This window comes from Corvus cornix, chromosome 2 (genome assembly GCF_000738735.6).
Source record: "Corvus cornix cornix isolate S_Up_H32 chromosome 2, ASM73873v5, whole genome shotgun sequence".
NCBI classification, from domain to species: Eukaryota; Metazoa; Chordata; class Aves; order Passeriformes; family Corvidae; genus Corvus; species Corvus cornix.
In genome coordinates, this window is record NC_046333.1 from 130406536 (window position 1) to 130428634 (window position 22099).

At 39.9% G+C, this 22099-nt stretch overlaps 1 protein-coding gene across 3 annotated transcripts in view; it reads right to left on the reverse strand.

Annotated features, from left to right (window-relative positions):
• Positions 1-6972: 6972 nt before the first annotated feature.
• RAD54B (RAD54 homolog B) overlaps positions 6973-22099 on the reverse strand; it is a 66626-nt gene continuing 51499 nt past the window's right edge. For all 3 annotated transcript variants that reach the window (XM_020584086.2, XM_019289287.3, XM_020584087.2), the window contains 8 exons: positions 18285-18492; positions 17627-17766; positions 16748-17038; positions 15182-15357; positions 12817-13078; positions 11329-11395; positions 10805-11005; positions 6973-7846 (listed from right to left, as the gene is read on the reverse strand). In XM_020584086.2, coding sequence (XP_020439675.1) covers positions 7620-7846; positions 10805-11005; positions 11329-11395; positions 12817-13078; positions 15182-15357; positions 16748-17038; positions 17627-17766; positions 18285-18492 — 1572 coding nt within the window. In that variant the 3' untranslated portion in view covers positions 6973-7619. The remainder of the gene's footprint in view (positions 7847-10804; positions 11006-11328; positions 11396-12816; positions 13079-15181; positions 15358-16747; positions 17039-17626; positions 17767-18284; positions 18493-22099) is intronic.

A 22099-nucleotide genomic window follows, 5' to 3' on the forward strand; every position in this document is an offset into this window, starting at 1 on the left:
AGTTCAGCAATATTTTCATCTCCAGCATGTTCTTCCCTTCTAATAATTGTCTGTTGGATTCTGAGACCATCAAGATAATTTCTGGGCTGTGTTTAGGTTTCAAATCAAAGGTGAGATTTCAGAACTTGCAACACTTTAGCAGTTTCTTCAACAGTTTCTCAGACCATTAAAGCTTGCAACATCTTTGGGAGGAGATACACAGATTGCTACTGCTTTCGAGTTACGGTTTTCTTTATTGCACAGCTATGAAAAACAACACAGTTTGTCAGTGGCTAGACAAAGAGTAGAGTCATTGCTAAAACCATCTTGAGGAAAGCTAGTGCTACAATTTCAAGTGGCTCTCAGGTTTAGGCAATCTTCCACTCTTCATCTGCACGGCGCAGGCTCCTTGGTTAACTCTGGCTTCTGGGAGCTGCCAACACACAGTAAGAGACCCCACAACTCTTTCCAGGCTGCTGATTTCATACTGGTCATATTGAGTGTTCCTCCACAAAGCAGGATTCCTGAATTCTTTCATCACATCAGGTTTTAAAATCTCACTGTTCCTGAGCAGATTCTTTTATTCTACATCTATCACAGGTTTCAGATCCCAAGGAGCTCTTGACAACAGTCAGTGACCACTAGCCAGTCCCAGGCCTCGCAGATCTGTATGTTCTCCATATTCCTAATACAGTCAAGGAGATTACTGACATTGGAAGGAGCCTTTGGAAGTCCTCTAGTTTAACCTTCTACTGAGAAAAGGACCAACTTCAATATTAGACCAGGTTACTTGGGATTTTGTTTCAGACTGGTTTTGAAAACTGCTAAGGACAGAACTTCCACAGCCTTCTGGGAGGCCTCTTTCAATGTTAATCTCTTCTGCTGTGTGGAGTGGTGGTTATTATTTATTATTCTTATTATATCCAGTCAGATTTTCTCCTTCTACAGTCAATAACTGTCTCCTCTCACTCTTTTGCTGTGCACCCCTTTCAGAGTTCAGATCCACCTTCTCTCGAAACCCAAGGTCGCATTACTGATTTCCCCCATATACAGCCAAGTGTTGCATGGAATTTGGCTGATTTATCTTCACACCACTGCTATCTGATTAAGAGTTCCTAACCACACTTATGAGGTGGAGCACAGATACTAAAGACAGCAATTAAAAGTCACAGAATCACAGAATAAGCTGAGTTGGAAGTGAGCATTGAGATCAGTGAGTCCAACTCCCAGCCCTGCACAGGACCATCTCCAAGAGTCACACCATGTGCCTGAGAGTGTTGTCCACTTTTTGAACTCCAGGCTTGGTGCTGTGACCACTTCCCTGGGGAGCCTGTTCCTGTGCCCAACCACCCTCTGGGTAAAGAACCTCTTCCTAATACCAACCTAAACCTCCCCTCACTCAGCTTCAGGCCATTCCCTCGGGTCCTGTCACTGGTCACCAGACAGATCAGTGTCTGTCCCTCCTCTTCCCCTCACAAGGAAGTTGCAGACTGGTGAGGTCTCCCCACAGTCTCCTCTTCTCCAGGCTGAACAGACCAAGTGACCTCAGCTTCTCCTCATACAGCTTCCCCTCAAGGCCCTTCACCATCTTTGTTGCACTCCTTTGGATGCTCTCTAGTACTTTAGTATCTTTCTTATATTGTGCTGACCAAGACTTTGGCTAATTTGGAATGACCACTATGAAGTTATAGCAGATTTCTGTATATGTAGAAAATACCAATTACATCCACATCAGCTGCAACACAACTTATTCCCAGGTTGCTGTCCATCCTCTTAGCTGGATGAAGCAAAGAAATAGAATACGTGTTCACACAAGGCTTCAGTCTGATGCATATGTAAAAGGGCATTAAATGTCCACAAGGCAACACTAATCCCGAGCATCCGCGGCTTGCAAAACGGTATCTGCGTCCTTTAAGAGGTCATGCTGCAATGAAGGTTGCAAACTTTTTCAGCTGGATTATACTTTCAAATTGCAAGTGATTCACAAATCAATAGCAGAGAAGTCAATGACTCCAAAAGCTTACAGACATGAGCTGAGAGGAAACAATTGCTTTGACAGGGGCTCCACAGATGTATTGGGTTCGAGTAGGAAGATTTTGGCAGCAGGAGGGGTCCAGGTGCGGCTTCTGTGAGAAGCTGCTTAAAGCTTCCTCCATGTCTGATAGAGCCAATGCCAGCTGGCTCCAAGACAGACCCACAGCTGGCCAGGGCTCAGTCACTCAGGAATGGTGGTGAGACCTTTGGGACAATGTGTTTAAGGGGGGGGAGGGGGCAGAAAGGAAGGGTCTGGAAATGTGGAACAGCAGCTGGAGGAGAGGAGTGAGAGCATGTGAGAGAAACAGTGGCAGAGAGGATGAGGACGAGGTGTTCCAGGTGCCAGAGCTGAGGCTCCCCTGCAACCCATGGTACAGAGCATGGAGGTCCACAGTGGAGCAGAGATCCACCTGCAGCCTCTGGAGGACCCCACGCCAGAGCAGGTTGATACCTGAAGGAGGCTGTGACCCCATGGAAAGCCCACGTTGGAGCAGGCCCCTGGCAGGACCTGTGGCCCCATGGAGAGAGGAGCCCATGTGGAACAGGTTTGCTGGCAGGACTTGTGACCCTGCAGGGGACCAGCACTGGAGCAGCCTGTTCCTGAAGGACTGTACCCCATGGAAGGGACCCACTCTGAAGAAGTTTGTGAAGAACTGCAGCCTATGGGAAGGACTCACACTGGAGGAGTTTGTGGAGGACTGTCTCTCATGGGAGAGACCCCACGCTGAAACAGGAGCAGAGTGTGAGTGTGTCCCTGAAAAAGGAGTGGCAGAGACAACCTGTGATGAACTGACTGCAATCCTCATTCCCTGTCCTCCTGCTGGGATGGAGAAGGGAGAGAAAACTGGGGGTGAAGTTGAGCCCGGGAGAACTGAGGGTGTGGAAAGTTGTTTTATTTCTCATTATCCTATTTGGAATTTGAATAGCAATAAATTAAATTGATTTCCCCGAGTCAAGTATGTTTTGCCCATGATGGCAATCAGTGAGTGATTTCTCCCTGTCCTTATCTCAACCTGTGAACATTTTGTCATATTTTCACACCCCTGTCCAGGTGAGGAGGGGAGTGACAGAGCAGCTTCGGTGGGCCCCTGGTGTCCAGTCAGGGTTAACCAACCACAGTGAGCATTTGCTGAAAGCAGAATGGTGAGACCAGGAATCATGGAGTCCATTACAGCACCTGCAGGAAAGCACTCCCATTCATTTCACCCAACTCAATCCTTCTTTCTGTTTAGTAGCGGTATCTGGCTCCAACCTTGATTTTTTTTTTTTACCTTTCATCCCCACACATCCTGCTCAGTCAGCAGGACACCATTTAAGCCTTTGTTTGCCCAGTCTTGGTCCTCCCTCCTATCATCTCCTCGCTTCTCTTAGTCCCCTCTACTTTCTTTTCTCTCTCCATGACAACCCTGATCCCACAGGTTTCCTTATCCCATACCACCTTGGCTGTAGTGTTACTGCAGTGAGTGACATGGTTCTTTTTTCCTCCTGGAGGTGCATGGGGTGGCTGATTTAGGACATGGACGAGACAGTTCCTTGCTGTCAACTGCGGCACTGTGCCCTGCCCAGCAGAGAACAACTGGAATCAAGAATTGCAGAAAGAGTCTCTTGAAACAACTCTGGTCAGACTGCATTTAGTCACTCTGTGGGACACGGGGCATTCAGGGCCTGATCACTGGTAAAAGCTCTGAGGGAATGCAGATTGCTCAAACTGGTAACACTTTGCAGTTCTGAGTCTCATAAAAGCCTAGGGTAGAAGAAATCGGGACATTTTAGCTGCTCAAAGGAAAGAATATTCCTACTGCCTGTTTTTTTGCAAATATTTATAAACTGGTGCAGAAACTAAAGGGAACAGTGAAAAACATGCTAGTGCAGAAGCCATGCCTTTTCCTCCTATTTTTTCCCACCTCTATTTTAAGTCCTAATCCAAAATATGAAGGCAAGAAGGCATTTCAGCAGAAGGGCTTCCAGTTCTGGAATAAGGACAAAACAAAGTGTTTTCTCCTACTCAGTCTTAGGAACAGATCAGATATTTTTGCTGTAGGTTTTGATGCAACACAAACATAAATCAGCCTGGCAGAACAAAACTGATGGGGGAAAAATTTAGTCCAAAGAGGAAAAGTAGCAAAGGAAAGAGGAAAGTGGTGCGTAGCAGGAAGTGCTGGCCAGCTTTTGCATTAGGAAGTACTGTTAACCCCTTCTACATTTGTAGTACATGTATCAAATGTGACATTAGCATGAATAACACACAAAGGTTCATCTACTTAACTCATTGCTTTGGGAATTGAATTTAGATCTCAAGTCTGCAAAGTTTTGCATAAGCCTTGACGCCTGCGCAGCTCTCTGTTGACTCAATGAGGCTGTGGAGACCTGTCTGCCCAAACCACCTACAGGCTGAAAACCCCATCAAAGGCAACATGTTACAGGTGGAGGGAGGAAATTTCAGACTGCACTTCTATTGTTGGGCAAACGTATCCCTCCAAAGGAACCTTGAAAAGTCAAGGGTCAAGTGGGAACTCACGCTCTAGAAAACTAAAACCTGGGCCAAGGTAGTGATATGTGAAGAGAAGGAAAAGATCTATGACTAACTGACAGAAAACACCCAAAAAGCTAGTTCACAGGGGCCCAGGCTTTTGTCAGAGTGCCTGACATTTTGCCTACTTGGAAGGAAATTAATTAGAGGAGAATGAAGAGCATATGTTGTCAAGTGGGTGTAAATCAAACTAAGCAAACAAAGGAGTACAGGGAGAACTCAAGCTGACATCAAGGCTGAGACAAGAAAAGGCTGGAAGAAGCAACAGCCACAGAGGCTTTTAGATGGACATATTTCCTTCAAATCTGCTTGTATTTCCACATGTTGATGAAAAGCTGGGAGAAAGGTAGCAGCAACCAATGTACCTGAGAAGGGACATTTCTAGCACAATACTCTCAAGTCGGTTGCAGTGTTCAGGATTACTTACCTGGTCCCAACTGGTGCTGCTTGTACAAACACATATGGCCTCTCAAGAGTGGAACACTGCATCACACATTCGAAGTCCTGTGAGTAGCTATGCCTAAAAAAGCGGTCTTGCTTTAGTACTAAGGAAAAGCACACAAGGCCTCGTTTAAAACCATTTTCAATTCAGCTTATTCCTCAGTTACTCTATAAAGCCCAAAGTGCTTTTTCTCATTGTTCTTTATAGCCTTCCCAGATCTTCTAGCCACAAACACGTCATTTATTTAAGCCACACATAAACAATCACGATTTACGTCAACTTTTCATTCAATGGAAAGCACATGAAAGAACTACTTTCCTTCTGTGTGTTACTTGCCTGCAAGGGCTGGAGCATGCCTTTCCAAATTCCTGGTGGTAACCCCAAGCAGTTGTCAAAGCTTGTTCCATATTTGGCATTTTAAGAACTTCCCATGAGTTTTTTCCATTACGGAATCATTCAGTCACTGTTTGGCACCTCTCTGTACCAGATGACAAGTGAAAGAACTTTATGACCTCAGAAAAAGGCAGACCCTTAACTGGACTTGATGTCAACCTCTTGTCAGAGTGCAAGACACATCTATGGCAGTTGCCATACAAACCTGTACAACACCCAAGTGAATGGAGTTGTAATTCAGTTTGCTATTCTGCAAGTGAATAATCATAAGGAGTCACCATCTCAATGACGAGAAAACCTGTGCCAAGATGGTTAAAAGCTGAATCAACAAAAACAGTCATATGAAACCAGTTAAAAAAAACTTTGCTGCAGTATACAGAAATAAATAAAACACCACTCCTTCTGCTTTTTAAAATCAGGGTTGGTCTCAGGCAGGAACATGCAGTACACTTGTCTCCCTGGCAGCATGCCCTGTAACAGAAGTAATTGAAATTCTCCAAAATCCCCTCCTCCCATCTAAGACCTGGCAAGGAATAAACACAATATTGATTACTGTATCTGAGGACTGGCTTACAGGCCTCCCTGCCCAGTGTGATTCAGAGACCTGCAGTAGCCATTCTAAGATTAGCAGACCATTCTCTAAAGAGCAAGCCTTCCTGATCTCTCTTCTGACAGGGTGAGCACTCCTCCCTGCACCACTGGTGCAAACCAGCTCAAATCAGTGTTATTCCAGGGAGTGCCCTACAACAGTCTCAGCTCAGATGTAGCACACCCTGACCTGATAACCCTCAACACCTTGTCCTTGCTAAGCGAAATCCTCACAGCAAATAGGCACCACAGCAGCTGGATAAGCATGGCCACCACACCACCACACACCTGGTGAAGAACAGGCTCTTTAGCAGCCAACCTAAAATGTTAAAGATTCAAACTACCTATTAGCATAATTCTAATTATTACCAAGAACACAACATGCATGCCAAAAAGATGTTCAGAATTTATGACTTTCTCAATAATTCTCTCACTTCGGTCTTCATTATTTCCTGGTGTCATCCAGCATTAGAGTCAAAGGCAACTCAAAAAACCCTCTGAAATAAATATGGATGACAAATAGAGGTCAGTGCACATGGCTTTCAAGTACCAAAACTGCATTAAAATGCATGGAAAATGTCTGATGATGGGTTAGGATGGGCTGTGACTTCATTGACAGTCTAGGGAAAGATGGAGTACTAACAATAACACAGACAATAATTTTAAATGTTTTCTGAATTTTGGTTGGGCTTTTAGGCTCTGTTGCCACAGATACCAAATATCATCATGTGACACAATGCAGGATTATGACAATGGAGCCCTCTTCTTGCTCAAGGTCTTTCAAATTCTGTAAGTTTGCAGTATTTCTGAAAATTATCCATTCTTCTGCTCTTGTGGGCCTTTCAAAGTACTTCACCTAAAAACTACAAGCTGATTTCGAATGTTTGTGTCTTCAAAGAAGGGAAATACAGTCATTAAAGAATATAACATAAAAATGCTCAGTACTTCAGTGTTTGGCAAGATGCACCCTTAAAGGAGTTAACAAAATGAAGATAATACCATGCTATGTATGTCTGAGAAATAAAGTTTATTTTCCCAAGTAAAAGCAATAGGAGAATTTCAGAATATTTTGACACAGTATCAAGACGTTGCCTCAGATTTTTGGACATTAGTAACTATTGCTCTGAAATTCATTAAATTGTAAATTCAAGGGAAAAAAACATCTACCTTGTTATAAAGCTGCATTTATACAGATAGATAACTTCTCATTGTTACAGCAAAAATCCAACCAGAGTCTTGTTAACAAGACATGGATATACATGCATATACATGCATATAGCATGACTAATTTATAAAATTCAGCTGAAGAGTTGCCAGCTTTACAAGCCATAAATCATTATGATCAAATGAAAACTACAAACCAAAGCAGACTTACAGTAGGAATGTGCATAAAAACAATCTTATTAGTTATGATATCACAGGAATAGAACACTGGAAAGCAAAGTTAGTTTTAAAAATCTGTATTATAATTACAGCAAGTATGATTAATTTAGTAATAACTGTAACTTTGTGTAAACACCAAGAATCACATTTACCCAGAAATCTCAAGGGAAACACACAAAACATAACTGGGCAAAAAGAACAATAGGTAACTGCACACCAGTTGTTTACAAGGCCTATGACAAGGAGGATGCAAGTGGTAGAGAAAGACACTTAAGTTTTATTAGGTGGGGAAGTAGAATTGGTTACATTCTGGAAAATGAAAGAAACATTCTCTTTTATCCTTTCAAGGAAAGGATCAGCAAGAGTCTGATGTTGCCCAGAGAAATGCTTCCACTGCATCAACTGTGACATGGAAAGTGGTTTCTTTGAACTAGGCTTCCCATGGTTTTGTTCAAGCTGGCAGCTTCTAGATATGGGAGGCTCTTCTGAGGAAGTATCTGAAAAAAATGATGCAGTAGACTAATCAGAGAAAACTAGGACAGAAAATTTCAGTGTGAATCAATAAGACAGTTGGTGATAACAAATGAGCACATATAATCATTCTGTATCAACAAAACCCAAACATATATCCACAGTAAGAGGGGGAAGGCTGTTTCTTGCTCAGTGATTGAGGTTATCAAAATCACCATATGCTAGCATAAAGACAAATCCTTTTATACATGGATGGGAAAGAAAATATCTTATCTGGCAATTTCCTTTCTTCTGTCTTCCTAATTCTGTGACATTTGGCCTGCTCCCATTCTTTAAGTAAATCTGAATCTAGATGTATGTTGCAGCAAAATTCACTCTAGTTTCAATTTCTTCCCAGAGGAATCACTCCAGCCAGCTAAGTATAGTTTGAGTAGCAGTTTAATTGACTCAGCACACTAGATCTGTACACTCTGTACATCCAGATTATGCCAAGTTGTTCAGTATACACAATACTGTATATCACAGTAAGGAAAAGACTATTGCTGTGAAGCACAGAGAGATTAATTCATTTTTAACGTAGGATCCTAAAGCTCCAAATAGTATCAGGTCATTGCAGTGCACATCACACATTGATGGTTTTATGATTCATCTGATGCATGGGATACATGAAGAAATAATTTTGTATGGAAAAAAATTGCATCATTACTGTTACTGGTTTAAAACTTGTCACCAAATATTTTCATAGCAGTATTATGTGCTTTTTAGGAAAGACCAGTGATGTGAGCAGCATGACTCAGAGTATTCCTGAGTTTTTTACAGTTTCTGAGAGCCCATAAAGACTCATATACACAAAACTTTCCTTTTGACTGACATATGACATTTGAAGTACATTTGAAATATATTTTTTTACTGGCCAGATGAAAATTTAGAATGGATGCATTTACAGACTCTGCATTCCTAACTCCTAAAGTACCCTATGATCAAGTAAAACAATAGGCTTACAGCTTTGTAGCTGATCTGAAGGCCAGCAGAATAGCAAGCAACCCATCAGTATGATCCATGCACAGGAAATTTCCTCCTTTCAAGTTTTCTAAAGAAGACCCTAGTGTGAATGGACCACAGGAGATGATGGTTGTGAGACCTGTATTACATTGTTTGGCTCCTTTTTAGTTTATCTTTTGAATCATACTTGCTAGATATGGAGGAGACAAATCAGTGAAATTCTTGGCTTGTCTGTGCAGCAGAATCTACCCCCAATAACCTGGAATCTGGTTCCTTGATGCACTAATTTGACAGTTTTCTGTTCTAAGGAAAGGCAAAGAGACCTTTGCAGAGGTATCTGCATTCTGGGGTGATCAAACATGAGACCATGACTCAGAACAATTTGACTGGGGAGGCAGTGAGACAGCTTGTCCTCTGCTCTTTAGGAAACCAAACCTTCCCCTCACTCAATCATTACCACCACTTAAGTCTAATAATGGCCTTCAGGCTTTTCCTTGATTTACTGCCAAAGGGTTTTGTTCACTGGGACCAGGACCTACCCTTGAAAAAGTCACAGAATCCAAGAGGCCAATGTTGTGGTTGAATTGATAGAACCAATGTGTGTTCAAAGCATAAGGTAAGAAGTCAAGATGTTAAGACAATTGCAAGCTGCTAAATAAAAATATAAGCACCAGTGTTCATCACAGCAGAAACACAAATATTCTCTGGATTTCTGCACTCCAGGAGCCACACCTGCCTCACTGCATACAACTGGGAAAATGTGGCTAACATTTAACACAAAAGGTGCCTTTCCCACACAGATCCTGTAATAGTACCTAAGTGGAGGATGGCAAATTTACAAGATTACTTATGCAGAAACAGAATGTCTAATTTTTCAATCATTAAAGAAAGATACAAAGATGATTTAATCAGCATATGGAGCAAAAATAAAGAAGATAATCAAATTCTTATGGCTACAGAAGCCCTGTGCTATCACTAGCCATGTCCTCCCCATTTTGGGTAGATTAATATGAGAAAGAAGCACAAGTCTAACCTATTACCTGGGAACATGCAAACCATCAAGCAAAATAGTAGTGGGTCTGCATTACTTCTTTTCTTGCTCCTGTCTATTGAGAACACACACTCTTGCACCCACTTCTGGAGTTCTTTTTATTGAGGTTTCTGTGTGCATTTAGACTACATCAGTATTGGTACCACACTATCACACCTGTAAATAATGTACATGGATATTTCATGCCCCAAAAAAGAAATATATCCAGGCAATAGACACTCTTTCCTTCAAGAAATTAGGTGAGCTATAAAAATCAAAATGGATAAGATGCAAACATAACTTATGATCATTTATTTTTTTAAATCCTGTTCCTAACTTAAACCTATATACCTGCACACAGCAAGGTATGAAAACAACTTTGATATGCCAAAAGAACATGAGACAGGTTCCTACAGAAAGGATAGATGTGAATATTTGCTACTTGGCTTTACAATTGCCAGGAAGTCTTCCAGCATGTCTCAACTATTTTAATCATCGTGCATCAGCTTTAGTTAACAGCTCAGAAATGAAGGCTTATATACAGAGAGTTGGCACAGACTTTCACCTGGTATAGCTGTCCTCAGATAAACTGCTTTATAACTTGACTGGGTAACCTTACCAGGTTTTCATTACTGTCCTTGAATATTTTGAAGCAAAATACCATATTGTGCCATTCGGTTGTAACAAATCATTAGTTGACTTGCACATAGCTAATTCAAGGACTTAAGAGGCATGATAAATGAACTAGTTGTTACTGCAAGGAATTAATCTTTCTTCACCTCATTTCGTGAAGGACTCCTATGGATTAGATAAATCGGCCACTACATGGAAGATTCCATAATGAACCCCTCCAATCCTCTTTTACTGAGCATCAAAGTTTTCTCCAGAGATAGACCATATATTAAGAATGGATTCCTCAGCAGTGGCTAGAGATAATGAAAAACAAACTCACTTTGATGGTCAATCTTTCCCATACAGTCGCACTCAAGCAAGTCATGAGTAACACAGCTGGAATCTTCATGAAGAGTAAAGAGATTTTTAAGCTCCTCAATAGAAAAATGTGTGTGTTCAGATGTCTTGGAAAGGTCTACAACTGCCCCAGAAAGGTCTTGTTTGCTGATCTGTCTTTGATAAATCTTTTCTTCTATTGAGCCTGTATTGAAAAGAAAAACAGATAAACTGGGATAATTTTTGACCATTATTTACAAAGAAGCCAAATCCATTTCTTCATAACAATATACATAGGAGATGTTAAATCACTATTCTCAGTTATTTAAGAAAAAGCAAACCAAAGGCAAGTGAAGCAATGTGATGTCTCCATCTTAACTGAACTCAGAACAAATATATATTTTTAAAGAACAAATAATACGTATTTTTAAAGAACAAATTATTTCCAAAAACACTCTCCCCCCTTTCTTTTATGGACAAAATGTCAACATCTGTCTCACTCTGAGTAAGTTGAGCACCATCTCTGACCTGTGGTTAGCAGCCTGTAGATATGAACAGTATGTTTCTGACCATCTCTCCACACTCTAGCCATTGCCTGAGAAAAGCAAGATGAAGAGCATTAACAGCCTGCTATACAAGGATACTTTAACTAAAGCTTGTAGCCTTCACTGATTGAATTACCAGTTCTGCTCACTTATTCAAAGAGATGTTGTCTGGATAATGCATTCCTCAATAACTCTCTGTGATTGTGTAAGTTTTCTGGTATTAATTGTAAACAGTTTTGAAAATATAATTTACTTTCTGCCATTTACGCTTCTCTACCTTTCTGTATACTAAAGTAGGAAAGTAGGTGTTTCAATTGTGTAAGTTTTCTGGTATTAATTGTAAACTATTTTGAAAATATAATTTACTTTCTGCCATTTATGCTTCCCTACCTTTCTATATACTAAAGTAGGAAAGCAGGTATTTCAATTATTTCCTGAAAGAAATCCTCTCTTCATATTTGTTTTCCAACCATTAACAACTATTTAATATTTCAGGAATATTGATCATTCTCCCCCATCTCCAAAATTGGTTTTTTTGCTACAATACATCTTTAAAAGTGACTTTCACATTTATTTCGAAATTCTAAAAATGGTTGTTTGCGCCTCCTTTATTTCTTAAACAAACAAAATGTAAAACTGAGTGCTGCTAGATGATCTCTTTTTTCTGAAAATGATTGGGTTACACCCACATACTCGGTACAAACACACACAACACAGTTTGCAGTCCCTGGCAAGCTGCAGCAATTCTGTCTGATTTAGCAGACTTTTTCAAGCAACAAGACAAGTGACCACATGAGGGTACTGATTCACCCTGGGAAGAGGAGTAAGGCCAAGAATCAGAGCTTATTTCAGGTATTAAGGACACAGCATTACTCTACAATAAAAAGTTTCTTACTGAGTTCAAAAAAAGATTTTTTAATTGTTATTTTTTAAGGACTATTTTAACTGAAGAGTCTTACGCCAACTAAACAATCCCTCGAGGCCAACAGTGCCTTTACAAGAATAGCGCAGCATTGGCTCTCTTTTCTTTCTTTTGGCATCACTGCCATGTGATTTTCTCATTCTTGCCATTCTGATCAGAGTCTCTCCCTTTTTCTCAGGGATTGCAAATCAACAGCAACATTTGCTATGCAATCTAATCCCATTTTCCTTTTCCTTTTAGAAACACAGCAACTCTCCAGATAAAAAAGACATCAAGAGACAAAGAAGATACGTGACTCACTCCTCCAAAGAAGCCAGAATTTAATCTTTTTATTTTTCACTGCAAGAGAGCTTCTAATGATCCCAAGATATATAATAAGACAGAGAAATATTTCTTCTTTTCTTAGAAAGTTTTCCCTCATTATTGTACTTGTCCAGATACTGTGTGATAATTGGTAGAAGGAAGACATGTAAAGCCAGGCAATTCAAAATCAGTCAAGAGTTCATTTGGTGCCCATCCCAACCCACACATACACAGTTGTTATCAGACCTGAATATCTGTAGCTGGATTCCAATCGATATCATACAGGATCAAATGAGATGCTCCAACCAGGTTCAGTCCTACTCCACCAGCCTTTGAACTCAGCAAAAAGATAAAAGCTGGGCTGAATTTACTGTTAAAAGTATCGACAATATGTTGTCTCTGGGAGACAGGAGTATGTCCATCAAGTCTAGTATAGGAGTATCCATAACGTTTGCATACGTCTTGTAATACGTTTAATGTCTGAGTGTAATTGGATACCAACACGACTCTGTCAAACAGTAGAACAAAGTCATCATCCTAAACCTTGGTAAAATTAAAGTTCAATAACAAATTACTGAAAACATCTAAGAAAATAAAAGTGAAAAATTATACATCAACCCAAGGTTTCTTTTTCTATTAAATAAAACATTTCCTATTAATTAGAAGCACATACTAGATCTGGATGCCTTATACCTACTGTCAAGCATTCAAATGTTAAATAATTAATGCCTCCCTTTGCAACAGAATTTGGCATAATGCACAGATTGCAGGCATTCAGAACCAATCACCAAGATTTTTTTTTAAAATCTCTGTTTATACAAAATAACTGTTGTTAAGACAGCATTTGCAGAGGATGTTGTAGGAGCTAATAAATAACATATAAATATCTCTACTTACTGATAAAGCTACTATGAATTTCTACAGAAAAACTTACAAAATTCTAACAAAAATCATAATGAAAGTCAAGTAGGAAAGCAGAGATTCTTTCCTGCATTTTATGGCTGAAAAGAATGGGGATGAAGACTAGTGAAAGATAGACACTGGGGTTTTTTAGAAGGCAAAATCAGTCTGATACCTTACACTAATACCAAGCTATGTTGGTCTATTTTCTCTGAAATTTTGCCTAAATAGGTTTCAAAGGTCTGAAAATCTAGAATTGCTATCCTCCCAGATACTGAGGATGATTCTACTAAGTAGACAAATATCTTATGAATTTAAGCCATAAGTAAAAGAATAGAGCATTTTCTGCCAGATCTCATTTGGAGGTCTTTTGTAATCTAAACTAAATGTAATACATTTCATTATTTTTTTTAAATAATTTTGATTAAAAACAAGTTCTGAAGAACTAGACTAATAATTTCAGGGGAAAATGAAAATATTAACATTTTAGAAGTGGCTTAGAATATTTTTATTATTACACTTTACAACTGAACTACATCCATGACTTGTTTGTAAAGACTTTGCAAGACTTTTTTTTGTCAATCAACACAACATTCACACCTTTGTTTTCACTCAAAAACAGAATATAAATTTCAGGTTAGGACTGGAACTGAGTCTGTATATTGCAAAAACTATTTAGTACCAATGAAAGCAGAGAAACCAAAGAAAAATAAACATGAACTGCACTGAATTAAAGCAACAAAACTTAAAGGCATGAAGTAATGCCTCAACTCAACAGTTCCTAAAGCACTGCTACAGGGAGACGCGCATTTTTCTGACATCCCTGGTTTCACTGACCTACACAAAACAAGGCCAGTACATTTAGCTATTCAGCTGACATTCGTTTCAATGGATGCTAAGTATATAAACTCCAGCAACAGGCTCAACTTTCTGATTTGCAAAAAGAGAATATCTTCATATTCCATTACATCAGTGTCAAGAGAGCTGCTGTTACTTCCCACTACTGAATTACAGTGTGTGCTATTTAAGCATGAGTTGAAATAAAAGTTAAAAGTTAAATACTTCCGGAATAGCTGGGCTTTAAGGCATGAGTCCATAAAAAATTGTCCTGGGGCACCAGGCCATGTGAGATTCCCACAAATCAGCAATCGCACAGAAATTAATCATGTGCATCCTATTACCCCATAATAAACAGAAGATTTCCTACATGTCAGTGGCATTTACCACAGGGGAAATTCGGGCATGTTCATCTGTTGAGAGTGGCTGCCCTGAACTTTAGAAAAGGCAGCAAGCAGTGAGCAGTTAAGCATAACTAAAGAGGAAATAACTTACAATCTAGTAATGAAAATATTTTAGTGCAATTTAATAGATTAACACATCTTCTCAAGAAGATACAAAGCATTGGAAAGCCTCTGCAAGTACAGGATGCAGCACAAGGGCGGTAGCAAACTATCTTACTTGCTTTACAGTGTAAAAAATACAAGTATCTCTATCTGGAAAAAATATGAAGAGCATCTTTAAAAATTATGTCAAATTCTAGTTCATAATTTAACAAGAAAGCCAGGAGTACAATGCATAAATTAATTTGGCACCCCTGCAAACAGCTGCAATACCTTTATTTTGAATGTTACACTCCCCTGTATTTGAAAAGCAAATCAATATCCAGAAGGTCACTCCCATTACCTCCCTTCTACCTTTCTTTCACACTTGCCTTTCAGAAGAGTTGAGCTCATGGATTGCTGCTAACAACTTCACCAGCACCTGCAATTTTCCTGAATCAGTTTCAGAGAAAGTGTCCAAAGTGTAACCTTGTGGGAAGACATCTGTTACACCTTCATAGAGGCTGGACTCATCATAGTCCTCAGACATAGGATCATGGCTTTTTTCCTATTGAAAATAAAAGGATTAAAATTCCATATCCCCTCTAACATAATTCTTTTAAAGATTGCTATATTTTTATCACAAAGACAAAAGGAGGCATAAAAAGCTGCCATAAAGCAATATATTATGTCGGCATGAGCATGACAACCTCCCAACACTGGATTGAAAGCAAAGTTTTAAAACAGTTATAGTGTTTATTTTAGTTTACACCCTTGTCCTGGGGTGACTCAGTCACCCTCTAATCTAAGACATTGTTTGCAGCTAAGTAGAAAGTTGAAATACTTAAAACTGAAAAATGTGTACACCTTCTCTAATTAAACAACCTCACAAATGTATTTCCACAGTAAAGACATATCTAAACCTTAGGAATGAGAAGAAGATCAATACACTGTTTATTCTTTCTAAATCCCATAGTATCTTATTATGAAACTTCCCAATCATTCACTCTGTTTAGGAAAATATTGTCATTAAGATTCAGTTATACCACTGGAAATGAAGAAAAGCTAGCAAGCAAAACCAATAAAATAGCAGAAATATAGGTAATATTTTGCTGTACTTAGAAAATCAATGTTCCACAAGGAGGAAAAAGCCAGACTACTCAAATGCCAAAACCACAACGGCAATAAATGACTTGCACATACAGTCCTTTCCATCCCTATATTTAATAAAGGCTCGTGGTTTTGCATATGAAAAGTTTCTAATGCTTATAATACTATGAAGTAAAGGCAATGAACTTTACTTCTCAGTGTTGAAAGTCACAGGGATACTGTACTGTGGATATTCCACCAAAGTGATGAAGTACGTCTTTTAAGAAAGATTTACATTTCCACTCACTTTACTTGGACATCAGCTAGAGGCCATGGAAGTTACTATTACCAAGTTCTAACTATCATACTAATTACCTATAGGAATAAGAACATTTCTATATATACAGTCCCAGGAGAAGTGGTAATGGAGATATCTAGTATCACAGACATCTCGAGCCTGCAGCTCCCAGTGTCATTAAGTTTGAAAAAGTGAAATTATCATGTGGACAGGGAGGTTTCAGAGAAACCAGTAGACAAAGTACATACAGTAATCTCTAGTTAACAGTGTTCTTTGTAGAAATCACATTTATATGTATTTTTACAAATATTCAGAGTCAAGGTTAAGAGGGAAAATACATTAAGAAAGAGAAAACAGCATAAGGCAATAGGAAACTGGTGAGATACCTTCCCTGACTACATTAAGATTTATTAACATTTGTGCTTTTGAAAGCAGACTTCCTAGAGCAAGTTGTATATGAGAGTATGGAAATGACCTTAAGCAACATGCACATTGACCATAACACAGTTTTAGTGACCTGTGTCTGCTGAAATGGCTAATTGCAGGCACACACCCCCATGCAAATATATACCTTTATAGCTTTAAAGAGAAGACATGGATGATTGCAAAGTTTTTTCAAAGCACCTATACACATTAGGTGAGGACTATTTTCTAGTCTGCCTTGTAGACAGGATGTAATAACATGAGAACTAAGCAGTTTTCGATACAATTCAAGTTGCAGCGCTGTTGGTCGGCAGAAGATTATGCTCTCCTTTTTGGGGGGCAGAAATTTGTTTATAACCTCCTGTGTTCTTCTTAGAATAAAGAGTCTAGTGAGGCGTGTGAGTTCTGCTGCTCTTTTTACTCCTAATTCCTTTTCCTCCTAAAAGAACAAAGCACAAAATTAATTATAATCTTGTATTTCATCAGAACAATGTTCTGTATAATTTTAATTAGGTATTTAAATAACAATTTAAAAGTATGATACCACTTTTTGACATGGCACTGTAACGACCAATTCTTCTTCAGTCAGTACCACTGCATTAGCTTAGTTCTATGTCTGGTTTCTAAAGTCTTAAACAAAGGAAAATAATGTCCCAGACAACATCCAAAGCTTGAATTATATTCTAGAATTTCTTGAGATGCAGTGAACGCATGCAGACCTCGCAGTACTGCAGAGAAACTAAGAATGAATGAAGGAAGTATTGTCACATGGCAATGCACATGGCATTTCCAGGAATGCAGGTGCTGGAAGCACAATTGTTGACTGATAATTAATAGGCAGCCGAAATGAGGTGATTTTAACATGTGTGTACTCCTGCTCCCTTTGGAAAACAAGTGACTTTATGTCAAATAGGAAGGTGAAAAGCTTCAGCTACTATTAGCAGTCCCGAGCTTCACTTTACTCTAGAGAATGCAAATTTCACTTTACTATGGATTTTCTTCTATAACTGGAGTTTTAACCAAATACCTCTGTTGCTGAAGGTTCTCTAGATCTGACAATTGGTTCCTCATATATCTTTCTATACGTGGATAGAGAACCGAGTATTCCTGGATTCACAAACTCTATTAACGCATAAAATTCTTGCAAGTCATTTTGGATCGGAGTACCTCGAAAAAGAAAAAAAAATTCTGGAATTGGTAATTTTTTCTTTGATGGAAGTACATTGAATGCAGGGTTTAATGTTGAGAATGCATCTTGAAAACAGATGTTTTGTTTCAATGTGAATTACTCTGAGTCCTGAATTGATCTAAAACTTTAACAGGAACAACAAGATACTGTACTCCTAACCAAACAGACTGCACATCTAATTGTTCTGACAAAAGAATTTTAAAAGTCAAGTTCTAAATCAATTTTATTAAATAACTACAATGAAAACATTGAGTCTATGCAGAGTCCTGACTCCCTTACAGAAGATCCAAGCTCCTTGCTTGCCCCTGAAGAATGACAAATTTTGCTTTTATGTTAAAAAAGATTGGGAATAACCTGTTTTTACAAGACCCGAGATTTCTTCATTTAATACCCATTTCAAAAATTCCCACTGATCTCCTGCTGAATATCTTTTTCTTTTACCCCAACCTAGCACTATCAACATAAAAAAATATTCAAAGTAACTATAGATACTAACCGGTAAGGATAATTCTCCTCTCACAAGACAGACTAGTAAGGGCTGTAGTTGTCTTAATAGTGCTATTTTTCAGACGATGTCCTTCGTCACAGATTAGGAGGTTAAATTCTACAGCCTGAATTTGATCCAAAGATCGCAGCAGCATCTCGTAACTGATTATCATAACTGAATAAAGTGGAGAACCGATGAATTCTTCTACTTTGTGGTCCTGCAGGCATAAAGGAAAATACATCATCCAACTATTTCTTTGGAGATCACATCCTTAAAAATCATCACATTCCTTAAAAATCCAGTAACTATAGAAATTTCTTCTTGCATGACACAAGGTATTTACTATCTCCTTCATGACTTCGGATTATTGATTCTTTCCTAATTTTCAAAGGAAATCTGATACAGCAATTTAGAGTTTTACCACCTCATTAAGAGAAAATTTATTATTCTTTTAAGCCTTCAAATCCTCGGAGACACATTACCATGAAGGTGAAAAGCAGGGAGCTCCTGTGACAGCTTCCCAGTGCTGGCATTTGGGTGAGCTTCAAATGAATAATTAAAGCCAAGATAATGGAGAGACACAGGTAGCTCCTTGTATATTCCCTTTGGATCTCAGCCTGGTAAAGTCCAGTGGGAAGTTACCACATTGTACCAGAATTCCCTTTGTAGTTTTTAATTGAATATTATATCATTGAATATGATATTATATTGATATTATTTAACCTAATGAATAGGTTCTAGGTATCAGATTGTAGAAGAGCAGAGTTCAGGTTGCTCAGAGCTCAGTTGGGAAGGATTCTGCAGGAAGCTTTCATGGAGGCCAAAGGAACTCACAAGTGCTGGGAGTTTTTCAAGAATGCTCTTCTGGAAGCATGAAAACAGTTCATCCCATTTGAAGATAAGAGAAACAGGTGAAGCAAGAGACCCCCTTGTCTTAACTGTTAGCTTCTGAGTCAAAATCAAAAGCAAAGTGTAGCAGCGATGAAAATGTGGATAAATACCTCTTGAGACCTACAAGGGCATTGCCAGGGCCTGCAGAGATGCAGGCAGAAAAGCAAAAGCTCAGCTAGAAATTAATTCAGCCAGAGACATCAAAAACTGCAAGAAACGGTTCTTCAGGTATATAAAAAACAAGCAGAAACAGAAGGAAAATATTGGCCCACCAATAAACAGGAGAGGTGAATTAGTCACACCACATTCTTTATCTCTGTCTTCACCAGCAGTGCTGGGTTCCCTGCCCAGGGAACAAAAATCCAGGCTGATGCAAATACAGACCCACCAGCATCAGTGAAGAGTGGGGGGTGAGCTATTACAGGAGCTTGACCCCTATGGATTAATGGGCCCTGGCATTGCCCAGTGGTGTTAAGAGAGCTGACTGACATCATTGCAAGGCCACTCTGCATAACCTTTGGAGAAGTCAAAGGAGAGCAGGGAATGTCCCAGAGGACTGGAAGGATAATATCACCCCCATCTAAAAGTAGGGCTTAAAGGAGGAACTTAAAATTATAGAATGAATCTTTATGGGAGCTCTCACTGATGCCTTTTCCTGGTCTTTAAAACCAAGAGTCAAACGTGGTTAAAAGGGAAAAAGGGATTTTACCTTGGTATTTATTTTAAGGATCCTTAGATGCACTACGTCCAGGTTGAATGCACCGAAATGCACACTGTAATGCACACCCACAACAGATCTGGTATAACATTATAGGTCTTACTAATTAGCATATCTATCAAAGATTCCCCAATGACAGGCTCGAGTGAGCCCCTCCTCCCCAAGGAACCTTCCTCTGGATGGTTCTATTTTATGTTCTGGAGAGGACCTTGGGGTCTGGGGCATATTGATCCCTAACTACAAAACTTCTAAAATGTTTCGTCTCTTAGCTTAACAAACAAGTCCAAGAATGTAGGCAAAAGCACTAAAGAATACGGAAGTTGTAAAAAGGTATAAAAGGGGTTTAAAAGAAAAGGCAAAAAATCATCATGGCATCATCACAATTCAGATGGAGCACAGGATTGGGAAAAGCCAACACAAACTCAGTAAGGACAATTTGAGCTTGACAACCCGGACCACCCTCTGTGACAAAGTAACCTGCTTGGTCGATGTGGGGTGGGCAGTGGACATTGCCTGCCTGGATTTCTCCAAGGCTTTCAGTATGGTTTCCCACAGCCTCCTCCTGGAGAAACAGATGGGCTGTGGTGTGGATGAGTGCTCTGTGTAGTGGTGGGACCTGGCTGAGAGGCGGCACCCAGAGGGTGCTGGTCAATGGCTCCTTTTCAAATGGTCAGCGTGGCACGGGTGGGGTCCCCCCAGGGATCGATCCTGGGCCCAGCTCTGTTTAATATCTTCGTAAGTGATCAGGAAGACGGGATCAAGTGTACCACTTGATGAAGTTTCCCAATGATACCGAACTGAGTAGGAAAGTGGACACTGTGGAAGAGAGAGCCATCCTGCAGGAAGATTTGGGTAGGCTGGAGAGTGGCTAGCAAGAATCTGATGAAGCCCAGCAAGGGCAAGCGTAAGGTCTTGCACCCATAAGGGAAAACATAACCCAGGTGTGCAGCACGGGCCGGGATCTACCCAGCTGGGGAGCATCTCTGTGGAAGGGATCTGGGGATCCAGGTGGACAATCAGATCAATAGGAGCAAACAGTGCTGTGCTGGCACAGAAAGCCAACAGGATGTTGGGCTGCATCCACAGGGGCATCACCAACAGAGATCAAGAAGTCATTATCCCACTCTGCTCAGTGCTCATCAGGCCACGCTGGAATACTGTGTTCAGTTTTGGTCCCTGCTGTGCAGAAAAGATGTGGACAGGCTGGAGAAGGTCCAGAGAAGAGCCACAGACCGGGAAGCCTGTCCCAGGGGCAAAGGCTGAGAGAACTGGGTTTGTTCAGCCTTGAGAAAAGAAGACTTAGGGGAGACCTTATAACCTTTAAAGTGAAGATGGAGACTCCCTTTTTACAAGAAGTCACATGGAAGAGGCAAGGGATAATGGGTACAAGTCACTCCTGAGGAAGTTCCAATTGCACATGAGGAAAATTTTTCACAATGAGAACAATCAGCTGTTGGAATAATCTCCCCAGGGGAGTGGTGGAGATTTGGCTGGACAGAATGCTGGGCCATCTTGTCTAGACAGTGTTTTTACCAAGAAATGTTGGATCGCATGATCCTTGAGGTCCCTTTCAATGGGGTATTCCACAATTATTCTATAATTAATTTTGTTACTAGCCCTTAACATTGATGGGTTGGCCAACAGGTAAGCTCACCCTGGGACTCAGAAAATAAGAGTCCATAAGCAGCCCCAGAAAACATGTCTGTCTACTGGTATATTTCTAATCCTTCTATTACCAGTCAGAAAATGACTGCAACTATCTCCACTCATATACCCCTCAAGCCCTTTTCCTTCAACAGACACCAAGAATTTTCATGTCTGCTGGAGGAAATGCACACACTAAATACTGTAATGGGACGGTGAGCTTCCTCCAAGAAGGTTTCCAGAAATAGCTACATTTCTGTGTAGACTTGTAAATGTACTAGGATTGTTTACCTGTCTTGCAATTATGCATAAAAATGGAAAAACCTACTGTGGGCATGTCCCTTACCTTTCCACGTGGCTCCAGATGCTAATTTTGTGAATGCTTCTTCCTATGTCCTAGCAGTGTTCACTAACTAAGCAAGCTATGGGTGCAGCTGACAAGCTGGAGAACCTCTTTAATTGTGAAAGCAAATCAATCTAGAGCCTTAGAAGGTATTTTTATTTCCAAACAAGATCAGTTACCAAACACAGACAACTAAGTCTGGAGCCAGATGGTGTAATACATTGTAAA